This window comes from Physeter macrocephalus, chromosome 13, assembly GCF_002837175.3.
Source record: "Physeter macrocephalus isolate SW-GA chromosome 13, ASM283717v5, whole genome shotgun sequence".
NCBI lineage: Eukaryota > Metazoa > Chordata > Mammalia > Artiodactyla > Physeteridae > Physeter > Physeter macrocephalus.
Window position 1 is genome coordinate 9,192,508 of NC_041226.1, and position 17,788 is coordinate 9,210,295.

General features: G+C 40.8%; 1 protein-coding gene across 5 annotated transcripts in view; it reads left to right on the plus strand.

The window, feature by feature from the left end:
- FRY (FRY microtubule binding protein) overlaps positions 1–17,788 on the plus strand; it is a 342,122-nt gene that overhangs the window by 289,021 nt on the left and 35,313 nt on the right. For all 5 annotated transcript variants that reach the window (XM_055089601.1, XM_055089602.1, XM_055089603.1 and 2 more), the window contains 6 exons: positions 1,700–1,774; positions 4,931–5,101; positions 11,145–11,345; positions 11,903–12,061; positions 15,140–15,306; positions 16,508–16,697. In XM_055089601.1, coding sequence (XP_054945576.1) covers positions 1,700–1,774; positions 4,931–5,101; positions 11,145–11,345; positions 11,903–12,061; positions 15,140–15,306; positions 16,508–16,697 — 963 coding nt within the window. The remainder of the gene's footprint in view (positions 1–1,699; positions 1,775–4,930; positions 5,102–11,144; positions 11,346–11,902; positions 12,062–15,139; positions 15,307–16,507; positions 16,698–17,788) is intronic.

A 17,788-nucleotide genomic window follows, 5' to 3' on the forward strand; every position in this document is an offset into this window, starting at 1 on the left:
GCCAGAAGCCCAGTGAAAAACTACCTTAAGTGGAAAGGGAATGTGTTAACTCCTATATCATAACTTCAAGCAGAACTGGATTCTAGCACACACAATCCTTAGACCCTCTCTGTCCTTCTCACTGTCCCCACCTTCTCTTCCCAAAGTCTTAGGCCTGCTTTCCTCCCTGCTGACTTCCTTCTCAGGCAGACTGTTCCAACGTGAGGCCCAACAACCTCCGGCAGCTCCAGATTTACGTGGTCTTTGGCTCTGACGATTTCAGGACAGAGGCCTCCCCTCCCCAGCGTCGTAAGCAATTCTGGAGAAAGGGCTCTGTGCAAGAGAGGCAGAGCGCCATTTGGCGGGAGAAGAGCCGTCCCAAGATGAAAAGAGGGACTGCATTACCAGAGGAAGGCGACGTGGGTGCTGCTGGGTGCTGCGCAGAGTAAAGCCCTTTGTTTGCACGCCCAGCAGGACTCATCCTCACTCTTAAAGGTTAGGGAAGTGGAGCTTAGAGCACAGCGCCTACTGGAGCAGAGCTGGTTCTCAGTGAGCACTCACTGTGTGCTTGAATAGAGAGCCCGCTCTACTTTCTTGGGAATTTGGAAAAGAGAAGACAAATGTACCGCCCAATTCCATGCTCCTCTACATTCATTCCTTCCCAGAATTGTAAAATGCCCACTCAAACTTAGGGAAATAGGTTAGTGGATCTCTTGCCATTCTTCAACATCAAGGTCCTCCTGTCTTTGACCTTGAAATGACACCATATTGAGTGTCCCGTCTATAATTTGAAAAGAAGGATGCAGGGACTTGAGTTCCATTAAGAAGGAAAATCTATGAGTGATATTGGCCTCCTTGCAGTCTCCATATTAAATCAGATTAAAAGGGAAAAAAATCATTTTCAGGAGAGGAGGACGATTGCTTTAAGGCCAATTCTGAGGCACATTAACGTTTTTTAGGCTCTGGTTACTCATCCTTTTCATTCTCAACTCACCAGTCATTCTGAGACCTAGTTTGTCTATGTCACTGGGAAATGTGATGGTTTGTAGAAGAATCCCCATGCTTAAGGAACTGAAAAGTAAGGTTTACAAAGAAAAGCAAAAGGGATTCTATCCATTTAACTATAGGAAGAATAAATTGAGAAAGATTTAATATCCCTTGCAAATAATCGAATTTAATTCTGCAGAAAGTAAATTTATCCTCCCATTTGAGGAAAAGAGAATTGTGTTGTAATATAATAGATTTAATTTAGGTGTAAGGAAAGGCTTCCTAATGATTGAAAGTTGTAGCACACAAGAAAGATTATCAAGGGGAGTAATGAATATCTGCTAAAGAACCAAGGGGTTGACTTTCACATCCCCTCCCTTGGGAAAACTTAGATCAGCACTGTCCAGTAGAAACATAATGTGAGCCTCATTTTAAATTTTCTAATAGTCACCTTTTGAAAAAAAAAAACAGGTAAAATTAATTTTAATAACACATTTTAGTTAACCTAATATATCTAAAGTATTATTTTTTCAACATATAATCAATATTTTACAATTATTGGTGAGATATTTTACATTCTCTTTTCATACCAACTCTTCGTGTATTTTATATCTCCATTCTCACTGGCCACATTTCAGGTGGGTTAGCCCTTTGTGGCTGATGGCTACAGTATTGGAGTAGATTTGATCACAGGACTCCATGTTTAAAACCTGCCTGTGTGTTTCTTTTCCAGAAGAGGACGAAAGAGAAGTTGGTACACGTCCTTTCTCTGTGTGGCCAAGAAGTGGGATTAAGCAAAAATCCATCGGTAAGTTCTGTCCTATATCACATTTATTTTGGTGTCATAACCTTTTTACCTTTGGTCGGTTTTTGCCTTTGGTCATGTAGTTTGGAGGTTTCAACTATGAATTACAAGTATGATATCCATCATCTAGATCAAACCCTTAGATTATTTCTCTCCATAGTATGATTTTCAACCTCAGTTCAGAAACAATGAAAGATGTTATTGGCTATTTGCTCCAGTTGGTAAATAAAAACTCAGTTATTTTAATTTTTTTAATATGTTGGATCTTTTTAATAAATATGCCCAGACTTTCTTAAAATATGTATATGTGACTGTCTTCTGCACCACCATATATGATACACGTTCCTTTTGGGTGTAATTTTACTCTCTGTACACACATCTCTTACCGTGATGTCACTATTTTACTCCTGTACAATAAAGGTGAAAATAGTGATATATTATCATGTTTTTTGTCATATAAACTTCCACTGAGGGACTTCCCTGGTGGTCCAGTGGTTAAGACTCCATGCTTCCACTTCAGGGGGCAGGGGTTCGAGCCCTGGTCAGGGAAGTAAGAGACGGTGTGAAGCGCGGCCAAAAAAAAAAAACCACAAACCAACAAACAAAAACTTCTACTGATGTTAGAGTTGCACAAAAATGCCATTGGGCTTTGAAATAAATGAATAATTGAAATATTAGAAGTTAGCTTCTGAAGCTTTTATAAAATTTAGAAAATTCAAATTGTGTGTGTGAGAATATTGTAGCAAAAGCAATAAAAATCTCAGGGTTTGGTTTTACCAGGTATTTTTATTTCATCTATATCATGGCATCTTTATTAGTAACCAGAAAAGAAAATAGCAAACAAGTAATTTCCCAAGTAAGAAGTAGCAAACAGTGTCTCTGTGGAACTACTTTTAAAATTCCAAACTGTATATACTAATGTAGTTCATGAGCAGGTGAAATATGAGCCTCATAGATTCGTGCTAAAGTGCAAGTTGATACGTGTAATCGTCTGGGAATGTGCCCCAGCCAGAAGGGTGGCCTCCATTGAAGTCACCTTCTGAGTTACTGATCAGTGGGTTTGCTGCTGCTCCTGTGACATCATTGAGGGTAGAGGGACGAGGAGATAATGGGGGGCAGATTGAGCCCCCAGCCTGAAAGTGAGAGGAATGAGAGCCCTTTACCTCGTCAGTGGCACAGCCAGAGAGGTCCGTTTCTTACCACCCCTGTGGTTACACTGTCTCCTTCAGATCCAAACCGCCTGCTTCTGTGCCAGGCCTTTCTATCTAGAAATGCTTACTATGTTACAATTAAGAAAAGTGGCACTAACAAGGAAAGGGAGGCCTCGGCTGAGGAAATCAGAATTCTAGTCTCTCATCTCTCACTGACTAGTTGGCTGGTCCTCAGTGCTATTTATCTCATATACCCATTTGCAATCCCTGTACAGACTGAGTGTCCTGTACCATTTTATGAAAACCTAGTGCAAATCCTATGACTGCCCTTAAACACTGGAGAAAAAAAAAAAAAAGAATGTTTAAAATCCATTCCCGGGTGTTTCCCTGGTGGCGCAGTGGTTGAGAGTCCGCCTGCCGATGCAGGGGACGCAGGTTCGTGCCCTGGTCCGGGAAGATCCCACATGCCGCGGAGCGGCTGGGCACGTGAGCCATGGCCGCTGCGCCTGCGCGTCTGGAGCCTGTGCTCCGCAACGGGAGAGGCCACAACAGGGAGACGCCCGCGTAACGGGGGGGAAAAAAAAAAAAAAATCCATTCCCGGGCTTCCCTGGTGGTGCAGTGGTTGAGAATCCACCTGCCAATGCAGAAGACACAGGTTCGAGCCCTGGTCCGGGAAGATCCCACGTGCCGCGGAGCAACTAAGCCCGTGCGCCACAACTACTGAAGCCCGCGTGCCTAGAGCCCATGCTCCGCAACAAGAGAAGCCACCGCATTGAGAAGCCCGCGCACCGCGACGAAGAGTAGCCCCCGCTCTCCGCAACTGGAGAAAAAGCCCATGCTAAGCAACAAAGACCCAAGGCAGCCAAAAATAAAGAAATTTTTAAAACATAATTTTAAAAAATAAAATCCATTCCCCCTTTTTTTTTCTTTTGAGAGATATTTGTGATATTTAAATTCTTTTTTTTTTTTTTTTGTGGTACAATGGGACAGGCTCCGGACGCGCAGGCTCAGCGGCCATGGCTCACAGGCCCAGCCGCTCCGCGGCATGTGGGATCCTCCCAGACCGGGGCACGAACCCGTGTCCCCTGCATCGGCAGGCGGACTCTCAACCACTGCACCACCAGGGAAGCCCCTGTGATATTTAAATTCTTATAAATGACTTGCTTACTTTCAAGGAAGACCAAGATGTTATACCGGTTAAATAAAGAATACTGTTCATTTTATTTAATATCAGTCTATGTTCAGGAGAGGCTGGAGAGCAAAACATTTAGATTTATTTGAAGTCTGTTATTTCTACAAAGTTATATTAAAATGGCCCAAGTGAAATGAACCTAAACATAGAAGTTAATTTTAAAATATTAACATACTAAAATTTTAATAGAAAAAAAAAGTTTTGTTTGAATCAACAGGACAGGACTTTTAAGTATGAATTATGAGCACAGCTGCTCAGCTTCTCCTCTGTAATTCAAATGAACAAGTACTGTACTTCCTGACTTATGTTTCTTTTACCCTACCAGTTCCTGGTTTATCTCTAAGAGGATTAAATCCTTTGCTCTCACAGTTCGTTCTACAGTAACATATCTTAGCATCAGTAGTCCTTTAAAATCTTACGTGATAATATGTATGTGATGTGTATGTGTGTGTGAATCTGTACAGTTTCTAACCTCGGTCAGTGCAGAAACAGTGGAAAATTTCTTGGCTGCTGTAGACTGTGAACACACACTCAGTTGTCACACACACACACGCACGCACGTAGGATACACTTTTCATTAAGAAGCAGTGATCTGACTCTTGAACACTTTCCTAGTGTGTGAACTTGCATCTTTGCAATGAGTTTAATCTGAAGGTGCCTGTCCAACATAAATAATAAAAGAACATTCTAAAAATACCCACTTAAGGAATTAGGAGGTGTGTGTACTGGAAATACAGTGCTCTGAGGAGCCAGTTACACTTTTTGTAGCACAAACAAAGAAGGTAGTTTCTCAGGAGAGGACTCTTGGTTCGTAGGTGATTTTCTCGTCATGTGGGGACTTGGATCTGCTGGAGCATCAGACAAGCCTAGTGTCCTCCGAGGACGGCACCCGGGAGCAGGAGAACACAGATGACACCAACAGTGAGCAGCAGTTCCGGGTCTTTAGAGACTTCGACTTCCTAGATGTGGAGCTGGAGGATGGGGAGGTATGGCCCAGGCTCGGTGAAAACGATCCGCTCAGCCTTTTCCTTGACTAACAGAACAGTTTCTTTCTATCTGCTAAATAATGAGTTCTTTAATTAGAAAGCTGTAAACTTTACTTTTAATCAGTTTATTCAAAGTACAGCAGCTTAACTTTGGCAAAAGTCACCACAACCTTCCTGTCTAAGCCCACAGCCAAAGCCACCAAGTTCTTTCTAAATGGCAAAGATCTGACTTTGAATGACCACACAGAGACTCTGTGTGTGTGTAGTCCAAAGGTGAACTTTAAAAAAAAATCACAGAAACATTCAAGGTCTGAGCCTGTTCTCTGGTACCTGGGTAAAACAGGCTAAGCATTTTATTATTTTCAATGTGAAATTGCTCTCATGGGTTGACGTCAAAGCTTGCCTGCTGCAACCTGCGATCAGAGCCCGAGGGCCCCGGCATCTTTGTGCTGTTTGATGAAATCCTCAGAACTTGAAACTGGATTTAACATACAAGAGCTCTTGGCTCTGCTTGCAGTTGGTTCTTGACACCTGGAGTAGCTGAATTCAAGTATCAACAGGCAGATGCAGATCTGTTTATCTGAATGATAATCATGGTAATAAGACGCTTTCCATTATGAGTCATGTTTTTGAAAACCTGGGATTGCAAGGAGGGGCATCATTTCAGTGGCTCAGGGGCATGTTCCAGCTGAGAGGCAGGCTTTTTCCTCCTGGGATGGACACTGTGTTCCCTGAAGTGGGGTTGGCATCTGTAATAAAGCCTGGTACCCAGCCTGGCGTGTGGTGGGATCCACATACTTCAGCTCACATTTAACCAAGCACACTCTATTTCCCAGACAAAGAAAGGGCTTTCTGCTAGCCATACAGTTAAAATGGAGGCTCAAATTCAAAGTTTATCATATCCTATGGCAGGTAGGCACCTCCTAATTTAATGATAAACTTGCGGGAAATGATGCTTCAAGTAACTGCTTACCTTCCCTAAAAGGATATGATTGCTGACCAATCCACTTATGTCAAGGCAAGGCCACGGAGCTGGACAAGCTCTGTTGAGCTCTATTTTTGTCCGTACTGGCCACTGACTACCCTGGCTGTCTGTGCCAGCAAGGAAGAATCATGTCCTCAGAATGAATAATGTTTTCTTTACCAATTCTTTCCCTGGAAGCAAGTTTAGCAGATCCAGTCCTTTAAGAGTATAAAGGCACCAACTGCAAGCCATCTTTAAAATGTGTAAGCTTTCATCTTGAATTGTTCTCAAACCAGTAAAAAGCATTGCAGAGTTTTCTGTTAACCATAATTAGTGATAAAGAAATCAATTGCTAAATGCGGTGAGGATTGTTTAAAAAGTCTAATGCAAAATACAGCTGTTTTGAATACTTTCAAAATGATCCAGAGGTATATGGAATGTCAAACGTTTAGCTTCCTGGTCTGAGCAACTGACCTAATCTTTGCTCTTAGGCTAGAATTCAAGCTTGGGCACCCTCTTCAAGGGTTAAACTACGGAGAGAAAAATTGATGAAACAAGAGAGGCATCATTTTTCAGTGCCAGCCAAAGAAAAATGTGTTACGTGAAGGGACCTAGGAGGAATGGTGTCAGAGAAATCAGAAACAATTTCAGAACTAACAAATTTAATTGCTATCAAAATAAAGTAAGGAAAACCATAGATGCTCATCACTTGAAAATAAATATTATACTAATATTTTTCAAGGACAATAAATAATGATTACTATGCCTTCCTTCTAGTGTTCTCACTATTGTCCTAGCCAACAAGAACTAAAAAATCATAGTGATTATTTTATCTTGTATGATTAAGATTTTATAAGAAGTTCAAGAATGTGAAAGTATATATTTTATCCAAATAAAATAAACCATTTGAGAATATTTTGCTACTTCTCAATAAGGTTATAATAAGGGATTCTAGCGAGCTTACAGAGTGGTAGAGTGAAAATGCAAGGGCTTTGGAGTCAGGCAGGTCCAACTCTGACTTTCAGCTCTACCACTGACCCAGCTCAAGCCTGGATGCAGTTTCTCTTGGCATCCTCATCTATCGAATGGGAGTGATAATACCTGCCTATAGAGTTGATGTAAGGATCAAGTAAGATGACCTATGTAAAGCTTTTAGCATAATTTCAGGCAGTAGGCATTCTAAATATCTGTTCCTTTGTACTGTCTTCGGTGAATAATTTCAGTATTTCCTCATCTGCGAAAGGTAAGCATATCTGGCTTCTAGATCAACACATATTTACTAAAAAAAAAAAAAAAAAAAAAAGACAAGGTTTTTGTCACATCTATTCCTTTTCATTAAATAGTCTCAGAATTTATTGACTAATATCTTTAAGGGTTTGCCTTTGAACTTCTCAGAATCTTTAAAGGGTGCTGTGTCTTTGCTATTAATTGCCCCCAGTAGTGAAACAGATCATGATCACAAACTCTTCTGGTTCTGTGAGCAGGATCAGGTGACGCCACCTTTTTTCCCAGCTGATGACCCTCATTAGTCTTTCCATGACATTTCACGATTTTCTCACAAATAAAAATTTAGGCATTCCAAACAAAAAAAGTGTTGAGGAGACCAAAGTTGTCACTGAAGTGGAAAGCTATTTCAGAAATTGTATTTATGATTTGTTACCAACTACATCATCCACTGCTAAGAGGTTTGGAATTTCCAGTGTTTCGTACTAATTTTTCTTTATGGGGTTTGTGTATCTTTGCCTTTTTCTTTAAGTTGCATCTACTGACGTATATACTGTTAGCACTGTTAGTTGCTGTTGTGTTAAAACTAAGACAAATGCACTTGAGTATCTAATATAATCATTTTAAATAGACCTCTTATTTGTTTTTCTGTCCATTCAATCTGCTACACAGGAACTTCAGGTAAGACGATGCTATTTTCAATTCAGATGCACTAGTACATGTTTTGCATCATTGCAGATTTATAACTGCATAACTGCTTTTTCCCCCCCTTCGAGAGTATGTATGCCTATTTGCACATTTACACTGAGATGTGTGTAACAGAAGTATTTTTCTTGGTTGCTGTAGAAGGGAAATATTTTCTGAAGTATAAATATGTGATAGTTTTAAAATCTTTATATGTTTAGTTCTGGAAGTTGCATGATTATATCTCTTGAGAGAGAGTGAGTTTTTAAATAGGATCCATGGAAATCCTATAATTTCTCATTAGGCAGTTGCACAGCTGGATTGGTTTTGCTGTTAAATTCTTTTATTAAAAGCGAAATCAACAAGCTGCATCTAACAATATACCACATATACTGCCAATCAATTCCTTTTATTTTCCAGGAATTAGGAGCTATCTTTGGATGCTGACTACATAAAATTTCATCCAAATGAGGACCCTCTTCAAGTAAAAGGGGTCCGGTAATAATTACACCCATACAACAGGCATAAGCTGGGATTATCCTGGGGAAACTGACCTATGATCACCCTGTATCTATGTCATATAGACTTACTCTAAGTAGGTACATTTGGGGGAACATATTTTGACCATCCAAGTTCCTTCAACAAGAATTCTTAGTTTTTGGAACTCCAATATCAAAGAATACGATTTCCAACATTTCTGGAACATTCAGTCGTGAATACTTTCTCATCTCAGTATAAATCCTGAGTGGTTATTTAAGTTTGATAACTGACATATGCAAATTGTCCATCAGGAATAGTTAGCCATCTTCTAAATTTTCTCACACATAGAAAATCTCACTTAATCAGTGAAACACTCTTTTGGCTTTTGACCGTGTAGGTAACATAAAATGCACATCTGACATTTGAGTGTGGGGCAGTTGGAAGGTGGCTCTCCCAATAGGGGTATTCCTGCGCTATGAGAAGGCCCAGTTGACTTTTAATCACCACCGACTTTAACGTAGGCAAGGCTACTGTTCCATCTCAACCCCTCAGCTACTACCAAGGAAACAGTTTCAACATCTTTGCCTCTAGTGGAGTTACTGCATCCTCTAGCAAGACACCCAGATATTATTCCTGAAAGAACAGCTTCCCTGACTCCCAGCTCCCATGCCCGATTGATTCAGCTCTTCACCTGAGCTGCAATCAGATTAACAGCAATGGCAATCTATACCCAGTGTAGCATTCTCTGGCCCTAGGTGTCTGTATTTCTCTGCAAGCTCAGTGCAACCCAGGTTCAGTGTGGGAGACTTCCAGAACTGCTGCCTGAGATAGTTCATCTAACCCATGCATTGATTTGGTACAAGAGAATCAGTTTCGTGAATTATGTTTTACAGTTGTACGTTTTTCCCAGTAACTTTTACATTCTTTTTTCTCCGTATTGTAATCTCATTTTTCTTTACCCTCTTTATTTCTTCACACACTGAGTTTTCTTTTTCTTCCCAGAACTCTTGCCTCTTCCACATTTTTTTCATTTTTTCACTGAAACAGCTATTTTAAAATACCAGCACAACAGTCAGCCTTTTCTACCAGGAAAAAAAATCATTTGGTGGTAATTTATCACAGCACTTACAGATAAAAGGTACAAATACAGCTATAAACTATGAAAAGCATATTCTGAGTCTTATAATCAAACAGTCCTAAGAACAATCATAAATATCATAAATGGGGTGAATAATGCTAATTTCCATATCATATCCAGAATGTGTTCAGGATTCTTACCTGTTGCCTTCCACCATGAATAGCCAAAACAGACTTTGGAAAAGCTAAGCACCTATTATATGAGAGATCTGTGAGAATGGTAAGATTCATTTCATTAGAAGCCAGAAAAAATAGACCCTTAAAACCGGAGGAAAATTAATAAATTTAATGCTCATTAATTTTAATAGTAATTTACATCTCTCACTGAAATTATATTATTATGCTATTTACTGAGCTCACATCAGAAAGTTATTTATGGGAGTTCCCTGGTGGCATAGCGGTTAGGATTCAGTGCTTTCACTGCAGAGGCCCAGGTTCAACTCCTGGTCGGGGAACCATCCCACAGACCATGCGGTTTGGCCAGAATACAAAAAAATAAAATAAAATAAAAATAAATAAAACATCACATTTAAAAAAAAGTTATGTCAGTGAACCATCAGTGTTTCAAATGACTAATATAAATAAGATTCTGTGCTAGGTTTTATTCAGATTACTTATTTGTTTAGGTTGAAATTTGCTCACCAATGAGCTAGTACTATTTCTCTAGCTTTATTCCTATCTTAACAGAGAGAAAAATAAACCCAGATTGGTTTTCAGAAAAAAAATTTATGTTCATCACATAAGCTTATTTAATATCTGATGGTTTGTAGAGAAAGTCTGAGCTATATCTAAAATCTTTATTTAACACTTTACATTGCCACTTAGCCCAGTTCTCAGTGCAAATGTACAATTCAGCAGTAATCCCTGGTACCGAGTCAGTCCATTCAGGTCTAGGGAAGGAACTGTTTTCTATGTTGGGACAATTATTTAAAGATGAGCCTAAAGCAAAACTGAAGCCTTGCTGCTCCGGCCTCTGCATAGTGCATGATTGTCCGACCGTGCCCAGCTGCTCTCTGATACCCTTTAACTCTGCATTTTATCTGTGAAAACTGCTGCGGCAGAAACAGCCTGGAATGTTTACCTAATGCTCTTCGACTTAATACCCAGAGGGTGTGGAACATGCCACAAGCATAGCTCCTACTTTTTCTCCTTCTGAAAAGAGTACTAAACAGGGGCGGGGTTTGGGGAGGGAACATGTCTCTTGAAGTTGTTTTAATATTAATAGTCTCTTTCTGACAGATTTTTGTTAACACGGATCATTTATAGAGTATCCTAAAATCAACTTGTTAAAAAACAAGATGTTACCCACTGTGCCAGAGTAGAGTGTATAATCATGTCTACCTATGATTTAATACGCATTTTGGTGAAAACAGTGTACTTCTTACTACTTTTCACATCATGTAAGCAAAATGTTTGGTGCCCAAGGCCATGAGGGCTTGAGAGTTCATAATGAAAATTTTTATTACTAAGCTGTGGCTAATCGACTGTGTAAACTAAAGGCGTGAGTGCAGGAGGATTTTGGCCTTAAAAAAGCAGCTGATGGTGTGATTTCAGGGCGAGAGTATGGACAATTTCAACTGGGGAGTCCGCAGGCGTTCTCTGGATAGTCTGGACAAGTGCGATATGCAGCTTCTGGAGGAACGCCAACTTTCAGGAAGTTCCCCCAGCCTAAATAAAATGAACCACGAGGATTCCGATGAATCCTCCGAAGAGGAGGATCTCACCACCAGCCAGATCCTGGAGCACTCTGACCTCGTAAGTAGGAACTCTGCACCTACTCTTCCCAAGACATTGGGAGACTTCTTTTTGTGATTCAAGCAGTAGTGCAGTTTCCAGTTGCAGCTAAAGAAACTTGCTACAGCTGCTAAACTCAACTCTGAAACATGAGGTGGTATCTGATACTAACCGGTCTCTTCTCTGTAGGTTGCAAATGGAAACAAACACTGGGGTTTTTATAAGCCCTGAATGCCATCAAATCCGTTCAGGCCTAGATTTTCCCCAAATAACTTTTATTATGCTGAAATCTTTTTTTTTTTTTTTAACTCCTCAGACATCTGAAGTTTGAGGAAATATGACAGAGACATTTTGATGGGGTTATCTGGAAGTAGGGGTGTTTGTATTTTTCAGTGCTGGGCCTTGCCAGCTACTATGCTTTAGTTCTAATGACAGTGAAGTATGTATGTTAAACAGTTATTACCTGTCCACCAAAAGCTAGCTTGTACACTGGTTTGTACTCTTATGTAAAGAATAATTAGAGCTTTTAAAGAATGGGAACGTCACACTCTGTTTTATTTCCTATGCTCTCTCAACAGATCATGAATCTCTCCCCTTCTGAAGAGACTCATCCCATGGAACTCACGACCACCTGCGATATGACCCCTGCTGACCCTCATGCCTTTAACACCAGAATGGCTAGCTTTGACGCTTCTCTGCCTGATATGAATAATCTTCAGATTTCTGAGGGTTCAAAGGTGAAGAGATTTTGGCAATCGTTGACTGTAGTTTTCTTTAAAAAAAAAATGTACTTCCAATTTTCTGAGCATTCTTAGCAGGTTATAAGTGCAGGGACTATATTTTCTTTGTTTCTTTTTTGAAGTAGTTGAGTTTGTGCCCCTAAACCTAGGTTTTGAAGTTGCTTTACTCTCACAGACCTGAGTGGCCATCTTCCTGTTGGTTGAAGGAGATTTGATTTGAGGTCCTTTTAAAATGAAACATTTTGCATTTTCCATAGAGCACGAACACTGCTCGTGTTTTGCCATTTGATTAATGGCAAAACAAATTGGTATATGTCGGAGATTGCTGAGACTGGGAAACTGCTGTTCTTTGTCATGACTTTTATAAAACAATCTGCTAAGTGAGGTGTGGGTGTATGCATGTATCGGGGGGAAATTTTTTCCTATGTAGGAACCAATTTTACAATCTGTACATTGATTCTGTTCTCGCCTTTGGCGGACTATCAGAATTTTCAATATCAATCACAGTATTATGCACAAAACTGTCCTAGCCAGGCTCTCTGAGGAGAAAAGTAAGTGATGGATACAATTTGCATATTTAAAAGGTCAGCTTTTACAAAAAAAAAAACACTAAAAATGTGTATTTCATTTAAGGTTTATTTTATCAATATTTCCATAAACTACCTTGTCCATAAAACTATCACCTCCCACACTGTGCTCACATATGTGCCCACATAAACGCCCATTAGTACAGAATTTTATTTTCTTATATTAGAAATACCAAAATAACCTATTGCTGTTAGGATAAAGTTTTCTTTATCTTTAGTTTGGTTATGGTGGTATAAGTTTAAGGAGAAAATGAAATAGAAAAAGTTTACAAAAGTATATTCTTTCTGATGCTTCTACTAGAAAAATAGAATACTGGTTATTCTGTATTCTTTTACAGTGTGCTAAAAAATATGTCTGCGATCTAGCAAAATCTAATCTACTTTAAACCAAGGGCAACCAATGAAACTGCAATCACCTAAAAATATTGACGCTTAAAAAATAATTATTTCTAAGACTTCCCCATTGCAAAAGGACTATGATCAGGATTCTTAGAATTAGCAGAGTCCTTTTTTAGCCAAGAAAGGGGCCAGAAAGAAAACTGTCTGAGGTTAAAATGCCAGAATCTTAATATCAAGAAATAAACTTCATGGAAAGGACATCACAAAATAAATGTGAAGTTATTAGCATTTATTATTTCTCAGTCTTGCAAAAGTCATTTTCTCAACTATTCTATTTTGAATGATAAGTTATATAATTCCTTATACAAAGCATTGCCTAAGGAGGAATATTTTCGTGGACTTACACAGAAATCTATCAAGGAATTCTGTCAACGAAAGGCTGAGTCTAATTTCTGAAAAGCTATCTCTGTTTTTCACATCAGCTGGGCTTCTGCAATGTTTGATGTATCTGTGATGTTAGAGAAAATAGAAAATATTTTTATAAGAACTCAGCCTGCCCCTAATAGATTAAGTCTATATACACTAATAACCCAGGCCAGTCAGCAGTCTCGTTGGAACCACTCTAGTTTTAAAAAGCAGGAAGATGTAAATCAACTATACTCCAATAAAAATTAATTTAAAAAATAAATAAATAATAAAATAAAATATAGTGCTCTGCCCACTCATCAGACACAAGAAAGCAGTGAATCTTTCATCTTCTAGCCAAAATTAAGCTGGTTAACTGCATGGCTATCAACCTAGACAGTTACTGTTTACATTCAAAATTTGGGGTAAAGGATAAATGAGTTTTTAACAACAACAACAAAAATTATATAAAGTGGACCATTAATGAAATTCTAACTGGACAGAAACTAAATATTTTTTTAATGGCAATAGTAAATGTTTTAAAGATTAAAAAATATAAATAAATAAAAAGCAAGAAGCAGCAGATATGGATACGCCTCTGAAACGCACTATTTATGAGCAATTCCTTCAAAGACATGAAATAACCTATTTCCCTAACATATCTGTAAACATTTCTAATTTCCCTATTTAATCCTAGACTCAAAATACTAAATGGGCAGCCAGATGTCAACCCACGATAACTCTCTAATTCATATATACATCTATTTCGCCTTGATTTTGTTTTTGTTTTAAGAAAATGACTCACTGAACCACGTACGTGTGATTTCTTCCTCTCCTCTTCTGCTCTGTGATCCAGTTGCCTTCCTTCCTCTCCTGCAGAACAATCAGTTCTCCAGATGATTTCCCCCTGGCCCAGGTTCAAGCCCAGCCTCTTTTTCCATTTGACTTGCTACGTCTTTTTCCTGCCCCTCGGTGATCCCAGCTCTGCCTGCCCTAGAGCCCTTTCATCTCGCAGACCATTCTACATTTTATAGCAATGTGAGAGCAGCCTCTCATATCTATTATCTTCAAGGGATATTCCCAAGAGTAAAGCATATGCGTATATGGATCTCGGAGGATTTTCAGCATGGAAAGGCCTGTCAACGTGGCAGGCTTGGTGAATAACTCTGGATCACTTGTGAGCACTGCAGACACTTCTGGAGCCTTTACTATGCCAGGCATTGACAATTCTAACTTCTAGTTTCCATAGGTACTATTGGACATATTATATAATATATTGGAGAGTTAACTCCAGATAACTTGCTTTAGAAGATTGGGGTTGTACAATGAAAAGAGTTCTGAATCAGAGATGGTGTCTCTAGTCCCAGCTCTGGCTCTGATTATATACCTGATATTAGGCACGTCCTTTTCCCACATGGAGCAACTGTTTCCTCGTCTATAAAATATGGAGATTGGACCAGGGGGTCTCTATGGTCTCTTCCGAGTTTAGCATTTTATACTTCATAAGCGTGGGTCAAATATGGTAGTCTACTGAGAGCCTCTTTGGGAACTCTCCCGGAAAAGACTGAAAAGAAGATAAAGAAAGAACAGCACTTCAGAGAATTCTTGAGATCAGTTATAGAAATTGACTCTACCGTAGCTAGAAGACAAATGCCCCCAATTTCTATTACTCTCAGGATTACAGATTTTCCTATGGATAGTCTTGCATATTGGGGGGATTCTTTTCTCTTTTTTATGCTCCCAGGTCAACGCTGTCCAGGAGGAGGAGGACACCACCGTGCATGAGGATGATCTCTCCAGCTCCATCAATGAGCTCCCGGCAACTTTCGAATGCAGCGATAGCTTTAGCCTGGATATGACCGAGGCAGAAGAAAAAGGCAGTCGAGCGCTGGACCAGTTTACTCTTGCCAGGTGAAGAGTGTACGGGGCACATCGTACTGGCTTCGCTCTAACTCCAGTTAAATGTGAGGCTTGTGCTGCTGGGACTTCCTAACAAAGGAGTCCAAGCGGACATATAACTTGGAGGGCTCTCGGCGGGTGGGAATCATCCAACCCCAGAGCAGGGCCTTATGCGGAACCCATAAAGCCCTAGAGTAACGTAAAAAGCCAGAGGGGAGCCTGGGGACATGATCCAGGTCTTGTAAGCTTTGAAAATAAGCAAGCTTGGCAAGGCTTGGAAATAGGGAGTTCTTTTCATTTTGAGTTAAAAGACCAGAACAAGAGGCCCCTTATAAGCCAAATACCTACTCTTTTTTTAAGTGGGTGGCTTTCAGCCTCGTGGCTGACATTTCTGAGACAAGTGAGATCTAGTCAGAGAATACAAATAGGAAAAAATATAAAGAGGATAGATTTTTTAAAACCCCACTAATGTGGCATCTAGAATAAATCACAAATAATAATGCTACAGATTTACTTTAGGAGAAGAAAGTCAGAATCCTAAAATCACTCCTCTGAACCTTGAAAATAAGAATTAAGTAAAAGCTTCTGATGTGGCTGGACAGAGGCCTTCTGTTATGGTGACCCATATCCATCCATCAGAGAAGCAGCTTACGGTGATACCTAGAGGACAACTTTGACTTTTCACAGTTCATTCATTCTTCTCTCCTTTCTTCGTTCCTCTCTGTCTCCCCTTGCATTTCTCTTCTTTCATTTCCTTTCCTCTCTCTGCCCTTTTCTTCTGGGCATGTATGTATCTGCACCCACTAATACTGTCCCTCCACAAACAAAAAGTGAAAAGATTCAGAAATTTTCTCATCACTTATTGTATCGAAAAATGAAAAGGACTGCAGTGGGCCACAGCACAGGAACAAATGCATCCTGTGTCCGTGGAAAGGCTGTCCAGGAAAGTGAGGGGCAGTTACTGAAGGCTAAAAGAGGCACCGAATCTATAAAGGAAATCCGAGTGGGAGGCATCCCAGAAATGCTACAGGTGAAAATTCTCTTTTCTAGAGTCAGAAAAGAATCTTGGAGACCTCTGAATGGGCGCCAGGCTCCCAAAGCGACCCCAGCGGGAGGAGTGGGCAGATTGGGTGCCTCGGGGTAAGAACTAACACAGGCTGGCGAAGGTGAGGAGGACGCCACTTCCTGACGCTGCCCTTTGCATTTGTTCCAGCTTTGGAGAAGGGGAGAGGGGAGTCTCGCCGCCCCCCTCGCCCTTCTTCTCGGCCATCCTCGCTGCGTTTCAGCCCGCGGCCTGTGACGACGCGGAGGAGGCGTGGCGCAGTCACGTCAGCCAGCTGCTGTGCGACTCGGACGGCTCCTGCGCCGTGTACACGTTCCACGTGTTCTCCTCCTTGTTCAAGGTACTGCGCCCACGGAGGGGCCCACAGACGCGCAGGGGCTGTGGTCTCTTCGGGGAGCCAGCTGGCCTCCAACTGAAGGGGTTAAGTGCTGGGTTTATGCTACTTTGTCCTGACATCCTTCAGTCTCCTCTCACTTGATCCTTTCTTCTCCTCAACCTTCATCTACTCAGCCTTCTCAGGCTGGCACTGTGGAGACGTTGCGCTCAGGGATTCAGGCCACCGTGCTGTGCCCCTCGCTCCCCAACTCTGGTTTTCACTGGTATCATCAGTCCCAGGCAGGCAGCCAGGTCTTCAGGACCACAGGGTGGCACCTTCTGCCAAGCCCAGCCTCCATCTCTTCTTTCCGCTTAGACCTCTCCTCTATCTTTTTAATTCACTGTGTTTTTCCTTGTCTTTTATCTTTCCCCACCATGAAGTCCTTCAACGTGCCAGCCTGTGAAAGTTTTCTAGAGGTTGAGTTCTGCTGAATATATCACGAGAGAGGCACAGTAGCTTAGTTGGACTGAGGGATGGAGCCCTCTGATCACCTTCAGGAAGAGCCATGGGAAAGGCAGAAGGGAAAGGCGGGGAAATGAGGAATTATATAAAAAGTGGAAAATGAAAAAACTGGGATCATCTACTTTAAATGATTTCAAATTCAGGAAGCCATAATTTAGTTAACATAAAAGTCAACTTGGTTTTTGAGCCTGGAGGCCCTTCCATTTTTGGAGAAGTATATACCAATAGTACTCATAGCTAGTTTCTCAGTATTCTGTTATTCATGCTGCTGTCTCTCAAGTTTTTCAATTTACTTTTCGTGAGACCTGTTAGAAAACTGAATGGACAAAAACTAAGGTTGTGTCTGAGATTCACTGGGGGCTGGAGGGACTGTTAGACTGTTTCTGACTTAAGACGGAAAACAATGGGCTGCTGAAGGATAAGAATCCACAAACACCCTAACATTAAGGCAGACTGAAATTTAAAAACAACAACTGGGGGCTTCCCTGGTGGCGCAGTGGTTGCGCGTCCGCCTGCCGATGCAGGGGAACCGGGTTCGCGCCCCGGTCTGGGAGGATCCCACGTGCCGCGGAGCGGCTGGGCCCGTGAGCCAT